The following is a 10,648-nucleotide window of genomic DNA, read 5'->3' as shown; positions in this document are numbered from 1 at the left end:
ATTTTTGGTTGGTTCGTGGGTGGGCCTCGGCCCTGTTCTTGGGCGCCACGGCCCAGGCTTGACGAAGAAGGTGAAGTTGGCTGATGGGCAGTTAGGGCTGTGGCGCAAGGTGGTGCGTCGCGGTGCTAGGCATAGGCAGAGATGGGTTCGACCTCTGTTTGGAAGTGGGCCGCGGCGCTTAAGGGCATTTTTAGCCAGAATTGCGTTATAAACGTGGGAACTCAAACCTAAGGCCCCGGGATCGTTCCTACTACCCAGTTTAGTAGGATTGACGGCCCAGAGGCTAGGTCTTGGTTTGGGAACCTTTTATTATTCATTTTATTGATGGGAGTTTATATTTGGTTATGACTAGGTGACCGTTAAGGGACTTAAGACCAATCGTTCTCAAGGGTCGTTCTTTTATTATTTCACGCTCGAACCAGAGTAAGAAAACTGCACCTAGTACGTGACATGCATGGTTATTGATGAGGCATGTTGAGTGCTCTATTTGTAAATATGGATTTCATATTAAATGCTTAACAGCTTTGCTTATCTATGAATGGCACTGACTTATTAGTCAAAAACGGCAATGGTGTTAGTGCTGGTCGTGAAGTCTTGACTTATTAGTCATGAACGGCAGTACTATTGAGCACTGGTGGTATGGTATCGGCTTATGAGTCAAGAACAACATTAAGTTGTTTAACATAGGCCGAAATGATTATATCTGATCAACATAAGCATGAAATGCTTGAACGACCCCAAGGTCGAAGAAAACTAAAGCATTGTTCTAGTCTAAAGGCTAGTTACTTAGAGCCAGAGCCAAAAGGCTCAGGTGATTGTAACGTCACGTGGCTTAAGGTGCAGAGCCCCAGTGCGTGACTCATTAGTCACCTATACAGTGTGTGACTCATTAGTCACCTATTTGATTAGGGTGCAGAGCCCAAGTGTGTGACTCATTGGTCACCTAAACAGTGTGTGACTCATTAGTCACCTATATAATGTGTGACTCATTGGTCACTTATCTGATTAGGGCTGCAAGCCCCAGAATGTTTAGATGATCAGTTATTGATATTGTATACATGTAGTAATAAGTTTTCTTGCTGAGTCTTGGCTCACGGGTGTTATGTGGTGCAGGTAAAGGGAAAGAAAAGCTCACCCGGCCTTGAGTGGATAGCTTAGGTGGTGATGTGTACATATGCGACCGCTTGACCACCACGGCCATGGTGTTTCTCAGGGGAACTAGGGGTTAACCCTAATTTTGCCACTTAGGCGGCTGGTTGTAACTTTTACACTATAATGACCATTTTGAATTATAAATAACTTTGTAAACACTTTTATGAGCCCATGTACAATTTAATGTTTTTTAATATAATATATTCATTCCTTTTAATAGAGATTTTCACCCTGGCCTATTAATAACACCTAGAAGCACATTTATAACCTAATGACTCGTTTAGCGAGTTTAGCACGATTTAAAGTTCACAGTAATGGTATTGGAGTAATCAGGACGTTACACCCCGCCTCCTCATATGAGTGGATCGTTGTCTCAACCTTCACCCTATCCTTATCTTTATCCATACATGTATGGACCTGGAGGGTAATCGTTACCTCCACAGTATCCATGGGCGATGCCTTCGCACACACCACAGGCACTGTAGCCACCAGAAGAAGGGAACAATACGGAAGGCGCCGAGGGTTGAGATGTTTTATATATTATTGTATTAAACAATAACTTTTAATTAATATATTATTGTATGGATATTTAATTTGGATAATATTGTATTAGTTGTGTAATTTGAATAAATTATTAATTTTATTATTATTATTTTTATGCATATTTAATTTTGATATTATAAATTAAAAAATAGTATTTAAATATTTTATTTTAATAATTTTTTATTATTTTTTAATTTTATAAAAGTATTAGGGGTGACTTTTGTCGCCCCTAATAATATCAAAGTCGCCGCTAATATTATATTATTAGGGGCAAAAAATGATATAGGAAATACGATTATTAGGGGCGAGTTTCGATTTATTAGGGGCGAAATGTCGCCCCTAATACTATTTATTAGGAGCGACGGTTTTGTCGTTGCTAATACATGACATTAGTGTCGAAATATTAGTGGCGACATACGGCGACTTTGGGTATTATTAGGGGCGATATCTGTCGCCCTTAACGACCCTTTTTGTTATAGTGTTGCTCAAGCACTTACCCTAGCCCAAGCTCGTCTTTTGCACATTGCTTTTATTTCAGATTTATTTTTCTCTAGAGAAGCCAAGAGGCTAAAAACCATTAAAAGAAAGAAATATGGGTGTTTTAATTTTATTTTAGTTTTAATTTGTAGATTTTTTTTTGTTTTTGATTTTCAATATTTTATCTCTTTAAGATTTCAATAAGTTGAAATCATTTTTAAGATAATATTAATGTTTTAAAATGTATGTTAAAAGATTTTTAAAATTATTTATTAGTTGTACTATCTAGAACTTTACACAATGCTAATGTTAATAACCGCACGTGTCAAATTATGAGAAAAGATATTAACGACTACAATTAAATTTAAACGAAAGGTACATTTTTGCCCTTAAAATATTTAAACTGGTACATAAGTACAACCATTAACAAAAAAAATCAATATTCGTACCACAAATATTTTTTCACACGATAAGATATACCAATAAAAAAGTTGATATTTGCTTAGATATTCATCCCTTGAGATAATAAAAATAAACAGAACAAAAAAAACACCATAGCTTCCTAGAACTCAAACGTTAAATTGGATTGGTCAAACTTTTCTTGAATGAGCTTCTTTCCACGTTGGCAAAGGTGGCCATCTTTAGCCACACAATTTTGCACGAGTAAAAGTTAGGTATTTTAATGGCGTGTTTTAGCACCGTTAAAGGTGGAGACTTTTGCCGATGTAAAATTGCGCTGGCAAAAGTTTTTTTATTTTTGGTGATAATGATTTTGCCAACACAATTTTGCATCGGTAAAATTATTTTTTAATTTAAAAAATTAATAATATTACTAATTTTAATTTTAATTTAAATATATTAATATTAATTAATAAATTTTGATTTTAATATATTAAGAATTATTTAATTTGTTTAGTAATATTATTTAATTTAATTAGAAATAAAATAAAAATTAAATTGTTATAAATAAATAAAAATCATTTTATAACTTTTAATGTTAATCGTCTCTACTAAACATGAAAATATAAAAGTAGTTTAGTAAATTAAAAAAACTCTGTCTTTAATTAATTAACTTAAAATAAATAAATAAAGTTCTACAAATGGGTACTATCCTCCTCATCATCCCCGCCCCTGTGAGTATCATCGTCACCTTGACCATCGTCCTTGTCATCGTCCGGATCCTCTTCTGGGAATTCGACAGTAAAACCAGGAGCCAGTACATTAACCTGCTTCAACAAAGCACTAGCACCAAATCTTGACGTCGTTGACTACCCTCAAGTTTAGTCGTTTGCTTTCTTAAGTTTCGATTTTGCTGCATAATGTCCCGACTTTGCTGCAAAATGGTGTCCACTTCAGGTGGCAATTTCCCAAACATTTGAGAAGTTGTTGAAGACGCTGCCCTCTTTACGCCAATTGCCTTCAACCTAGGCAACCCCCCAAACCCTTTCTTTTAACGCAAGCGGGGCCCAAGGACATCCGTGACAATGTCCATATCAGGCAGGAACTAATCGTCGATATTATCGCCGACACAAGAAGCATCAAATGATACAGGGGTTGTACTCTGCAATGCTAGGTGCTCGGTCATCAGAGTCTGCATAATAAAAAACACATATATCACATTCCAATATACACATTATTTGAAAACCTAACTTAGAAATTTTTAATATAACTACATATAAAACATAACTTTATTATCTATATGCTAACATCCTATCACTAATGACTGCAGACCAGTGATTGGAAAATAATGTAATTAATTTTGTTCCCGTATCAGGGAGCAAATGGGCTAAAGTTAATTTGGTCATGAAAATTCATATCCAAATCACAATAATGAAGATATTGTTGATATATATACAGTAAGATCAGTTAATTCCATTAATGAAGAATTTACGTCTCTAAACATACACATCAACAATATCTGCATGCTTGTGATTTATATATGGATTTTCATGAACAAATTAACTTAGCCCATAAGCTCCCTGATACGGGGACAAGATTACTTACTTTTTTTTTTATCTTAGTCCACGATCATTAATCATAAAGATATTGACACATAGATCATAGAGATTTAATTGTTATAAATTTAATTAATAATTAATAAGTAATTACTAGTTGACACCAACCAATTAATAATTAATACTTATTAATGTTTTACTAAACTTTTTTAAAGTTAAATGATAATAAATTAGTTATGATTAGGCAACTTACGTGTTTGGTCGCCGCCTTCATCGCTAATTCACTTATCCTTCTTCCTGTGGAGTTGCTCGAATGTGTCGATCATGCTTGGAAACTGTCCAATAGACTGGTAGATCTAAAAAACAAACTATAAAAACACTGCCACCTTTATAATATTTTTGTAACCGTAAATATATAGGTTATTATAATTTACGTGATCATAAACATGTGCAACGATGGATTTGGAACCGTGTCCTCCTAGTATGGTCATTTTTGCTCGAGCCTTTTTATTTTTCTTTGATATACGCTTCAAACAGAAAATAATACTCATTAATTTAGATTGTAAATTTATAATTAAACATTAATGCAAAAACTAAGGTATACCTGTTGAGAATCAGAAGCCCAATAATCGCATAAAATTGCCCAATAAGAAGAACTGACACCACGATAAGGTTTCGTCTTCGCTCTCTTGTTGTCCACCTCTCCCCCAACCTCTACCCAGTGTTTCTTCATCATGTGGCGCCAATCACTTAGATGCTTTTGCATTTGTCTTGCCATGGCATCGTTGATTACTGGATTGTCTTGTGGATAAATTAATTGGTCCTAAAATCACAATTAAATTTCGAATTTGTTAAAATATTATGAAGATAGAAAAAACATTAATGGTGAGTTGTTAGAGATTTACAAAATACTTACAGATAACCTCTGCCGAATAACTTAGAGGTCAGTTGGCATTACTTGTTCCCAAGCTAGTGTAGTTAGGGGTGCAGTGTCACGCATATAACGAGTCATGGCATTGTTGAACAACTTGTCGTACGTTTGAACGACTTTTCCAATTTGTGCATCAAACTCTACTTTTAGATGGCTAACTTTTTTTGTGGCCAGCTCCTTCTCGATATTGGCACCGTAATAAGCTCCCCTACCCCTAACACGTCGGTAAAAGTCTCAATGGTAATAAAAATGTGGGACGTTTGCCGGCGTGTTCGGTGAAATGCACCGGGAAAAGTATTTTTCCATGTGTTTTTTAAATTTGGAAAGGCATCAATTTTCTTGCTCTACTTTTGCCGGCGCGTTTCGACACCACACCGACACAATATTGCACTGGCAAAAATATATTTTTTCCTTTTTATCGTTTAATTATTAAAATTATTTCAATTATCCGCACACAATAATATAAACATTGTACTATCTAAACAACAAAATAATAGTTCAAATGCTTAACGTACTATAATTTCGGGTGTTATAGCGAAGGAGATCGAAACAGGCATGCACTACAAACAAACTAAGTTAATTATCAGTACCGCTTAACATTTCCAATATTTTAACACTTACGGTTTAAACGAACTATTTATAATGTCCATAATTAATAATATATACTAAATATATCTAAAAATTGATATGCTTAACGTACTTTTCGGGTGTTATATCGAACGAGATTGAAGCACACACTACCAACAAACTAGGTTAACTAGCAGTACTGCTTAACATTTCGAGTATTTTAACACTTAGGATTTAATCAAACTATTTATAATGTTCATAATTAATAATAAAATACTAAATATATCTAAAATTGGATGAAATTTGATGACATACAACAATACTTATATATCACAAGAGTTTATCTACTTACACATTCAATAAAATTACTATTAATTCTTGTTAATGATAATAAAAGATCAGTGGTATGATCGACTATTTCTTTGTTCCTCAAAAAATAATTAATTATTTAACATTTCAAGAAATTATCAATAATGAAACATACATATATATATATATATATTAACAAAAGAACAATACTCGATCATATGATCAGTAACACTAATAATACTAAGTAAGACCAAGATTGTATATATTCATAAACTTATGTGTAATACAATAATTTATTAGACCTACGATAATAATTTTTAAAAATAAATTATAACCGTATGATTAGATAAGCATAATCGACAATGATCACAATAATCTTAGTTCATAATTACAAAGTTAATTAATATTATTGTTGATCTTAGATCAATCTAATAACTTTATACCCTTGATTAGATGTAAAATAATTATTAATTAATGAATGATAATATATAAACTATAATCACTTATAAAATTTTAAAAAAATTGGGTATTTCTATTCTTTAATACTTTTACCGGCACAATTTTATCTTTTCCCGGTGCATTTATGACTTTTACCGGCGTGTTTAGAAGACTTTTGCTGGCGCAACATCGTAATGCGCTGGTAAAAGTACCACCGTCAAAACTAGATTCGTATAAAAATCACATTTGCCGACACAATAATGCCTTGTGCGCTGGCAAAAAGTGTGCCATCTAAAGTGCACATGCTTTTGCTGGCGCGTTTCGTCATTGCACCGACAAAAGTTACTTTCCCCGGCGCAATTCGAAATTGCGTTGGCAAAAACTACTCCTGCCGGCGCAAACTTACGTCGGTGAAAGTGGTGTTTTTTGCCAGTGCAATTCATGAAACGCGCTGGCAAAAGAAACTTTTGTCGACACAATTTCGAAATGCGACGGCAAAAGTCTCGTTTTTTGTATGATGTAATGTAATGTAAAAATTTAAGGTAAAATAGAAAAAATAATTTTTTGGTGAAGTATTTTAAATGATAGAGAAAAGTATCCATTGAGAGTACTTTCACACACCTTATTATCAAAGCTACTCTAAAATGGAATACTATTATTTGAAATAACTGCACAACCTCAATTACCTACTAGAATACAGATCTCAAAATATCAATCTAAACAAATATATTCCACATATTTTGAGACTTCTATTTATTATATTGAATTTCTCAATTCTAAGTAGTTATCATGTTACAATTAGTATTACTTTAATCTTAAATAAAAGAAAACTAACATAAATATCTAACTATCTATTTCCTAATTTAGTTTGTTGACTTATCATCAATTTTAAATAAATCCAAATCCGTCCCAAAATTTACTAAGCATTTTATGCTCTTAATTATGAATTCTTAACTGCCCATGATCAAGCACTTACCCTAACCCAAGCACATCATCTTATGGTGTGAACAAGCTTGTCTTTTGCACACCGCATTTTATTTCAGATTTATTTTTCTCTAGAGAAGCCAAGAGGCTATGAACCACTAAGAGAAAGAAACAAAGAGCATGGGAGAGCTCGTGGAAGAGATAGGGGTGTTTTAATTTGTAGATTTTTTTTTAGTTTTTTATTTTCAATCTCTATCTCTTTGAGATTTTATTAAGTCGAAATCATTTTTAAGATAATATTAATTTTTTAAAATGTATGTTACAAGATCTTTAAAATTATTTATTAGTTGTAGTATCAAGAACTTGACACAACTAATGTTAACAACCGTGTCAAATATTGAGAAAAGATATTAACAACTACAATTAAATTTAAATGAAAGGTACATTTTTGCCGTTAAAATATTTAAACTGGTACACAAGTACAACCATTAATAAAAAAAATTAATATTCGTACCACAAATTATTTCTTCACACGATAAGATATACCAATAACAAAGTTGATATTTGCTTAGATATTTATGCCCCGAGACTGAGACAACGAAAATAAACAGAACAAAAAAAAAAAAAACACCATAGCTTGCTAGAACTCAAACGTTATATCAGATTGTTCAAACTTTTCTTGAATGAGCTTCTTTCCACGCTTTGCCATTTCAGGTGTTAAATGGTTCATCCAATCTCCCACCTCACCTTTTCTAAAGTATAAGCTATTGGAAGAACCAAATGATTGTTTGCCGGTCTTATTTACATCCAAATTTTTTAAATGCTCAAAGCTACATAATTTTTCTATTTCTTGTGGAACTCCTCGATTTTCTTCCTCAGCTGAAAAAGAAAATCCCAAAAAGTCTGCCATCTTTCTAATAAAAAACACACTGTCTCTTTTAAGGTCTTCATATTTTAAAAATAATATCTTATGAGGCATCTCTAAGCTTGCTTTTCGAAACCCCAAAATATGATCCCAAAATGGTCCTAATATATGGATTCCTTTACAGAATATATCGAATTGTTCCTCTAAATGATGTGGTTCATTATCCCCCCAAAATTTGTGATTAAAGTACCAATGAGAAACAAATAGATCCAGTGGGTTTCGACAAATGTATACAACTTTACAATCAGAAGACTTGATGGAGGGTGGTAACAAGGGATAAGGATTGTGGGTACTCAAGAGTCTTGGCTTCATACTTGAGGTGAAATGACTACTTGCATGGAAGGGTATGAGGTTGTGTGGATTGGTAGTAAACAAAGGGCTATCGTTATTGTTATTAGAGTATGTTGCACAATTATGATGAGTACGGTTCACAATAGCGAAAACAAGAGATTTTAACCAAGTAGTACCTGATTTTGGACAAGAAGCTAATAAAATATCATCATCTCGTGCCTCAAATTGAGTTTGAAAGGAAATTATACCTTTCAATGCAAAGTCATGAATCCAAAACCCTTGGTAAGAGTAGAAATAGACATCATCATGTGATGGGTCTTTAACTTTTTCAAGCATTGCCAAAATTTCATCAACCTCCATTTCCTTTTCCTCCTTCTTCTGCTTGATAACATTTGATATTTCCATTAGATCGTACGGCCACCACAATAAAAGCTCAATTATATTTAGAAAATTTTAAAGATGCTTGCGAGGAGTAGTAGTGAGTAACTCTACACACCTTCGATCCTTTAAATATAACTGAAATTAAGAAATTAAATTGTTTTCTCTTTTCCCTTCAGATAGACTCTTTCACCTAATACTAGTACTAATACTAATACTAATACTAATAATAATAATAATAATAATAATAATAATAATAATAATGTTTTTGTTGCACCCACTATCAAATTTACCATGTATTTTGACAAATTATTTTTTGGACCCTATGTTTTGTAAAATAGTTAAAATAGAACCCTAAATCCGATTTTGGTCAATGTTTTCTCAACTAAAATCACAAATAATTTACCAAACTAACAATTCAGAACAAAAATAAAATCATTCTGCTTAAAAACTGTGTTGTTATATTCAATTTTTTCTTCATCAAAATTGAGTTTAGGGTTCTATTTTAACAATTTTACAAAACATAGGGTTCAAAAAGTAATTTATCAAAACACATGATCCAAACAGATAATGGAGAAAAACACAGAGTCTAAAAAAGTATAAACCATTTACGTACTGTCTTTTCGATATGTGATATCTTATCCAGGTTTTCCACAATAACAATCAATTATTAATCACAATTTATTTATTTAATTTCATACCACAACACGCTATCACTATAATAAACAGCTCCAAGTGTCCATATCGTTTTTTTCTTCCTAAACAAATATTATAAATAAATATATATCTATTAATTGTGTTTGTAGGAAGCTAATAGTCTAATCTATTGGTAGGTGACTCTATACATCTTCGATCCTTTAAATATAACTCTGAAGAAAAATACATTACTCTTTTTCCCTTCAAATAATCTATAGATTTAAGCTAACAATCTAGGACCATTTATATACTTAAGAAATAACATCAAATATTAGATCAATTCATCATCCAACAAACATATTTTTCTTTTAATTTTTCACCTTTAGTTAATAAGATCTATACGAAATTAATTGATTTGTGAACATAATATATTATATAGTTCCTTATATAAATTAATTTTTTAATAAAAATGATTACATTCTCAATTATTTATTTCATTTTCTTAATTAATATATGGCACATATACTATATGTATAATGTAGCATAGTGGGCAAATGCTATAATTATTAAAGTGCTATATTCTTATTTTTATTGCCGTTTTTATCCATTTACTTAGCAGTGCTTATTATTCCTAATAATCAGATTAAGTAATTTTATTGAGTTTTGTATTGCAATACGTTTGTTGTTTCATATGGGCAAATTAAGTAATTTTTTTTTCTTCAATAGAAGCTTTATAGAGAATTGTAGTTACGTGTGATGCCAAAATCCATTGGTAGTCATACAATTTTTTGTTTTACAAATATATACAATTTTACAATAATCAGAGTTCTTGAGGAGGGTGGTATAACGAGGGATAAGGAATATGGGTACTCAAGAGTCTAGTCTTCATGTTTGTAATAGTTAATGTAAATTCATTGCTAACATCGAAGGCTTGGTTAATAAGATTTATACGAAATTAATTTATTTTGTCAACATAATATTTTATACAGTTCCTTATTGAGAATATATATATTTAATAAGAATGAAATACTTTTATTAACGGCAAAAGCCAATAATAAAACAGCCAAAGATTACATCCAACAATTACATTATTTCCCGCCAAATTAAGACAAAACTGCAGTT

General features: G+C 32.0%; 1 protein-coding gene across 1 annotated transcript; it reads right to left on the bottom strand.

The window, feature by feature from the left end:
- Positions 1-7,936: 7,936 nt before the first annotated feature.
- LOC133805500 (cytosolic sulfotransferase 7-like) lies at positions 7,937-8,917 on the bottom strand. Its single transcript, XM_062243684.1, has one exon. The coding sequence runs from the start codon at positions 8,915-8,917 to the stop codon at positions 7,937-7,939; it is 981 nt and encodes a 326-aa protein (XP_062099668.1).
- Positions 8,918-10,648: the final 1,731 nt, after the last annotated feature.

The sequence above is a fragment of the Humulus lupulus genome, chromosome X, assembly GCF_963169125.1.
Source record: "Humulus lupulus chromosome X, drHumLupu1.1, whole genome shotgun sequence".
Lineage (NCBI taxonomy): Eukaryota > Viridiplantae > Streptophyta > Magnoliopsida > Rosales > Cannabaceae > Humulus > Humulus lupulus.
The sequence above is the reverse complement of the archived record's forward strand: the minus strand, read 5'-3'. Positions and strand labels throughout refer to the sequence as shown.

Excerpts from the sequence above, each read along its gene's own strand:
- LOC133805500 (XM_062243684.1), bottom strand. The coding sequence starts at position 8,917 with ATGGAAATATCAAATGTTATCAAGCAGAAGAAGGAGGAAAAGGAAATG.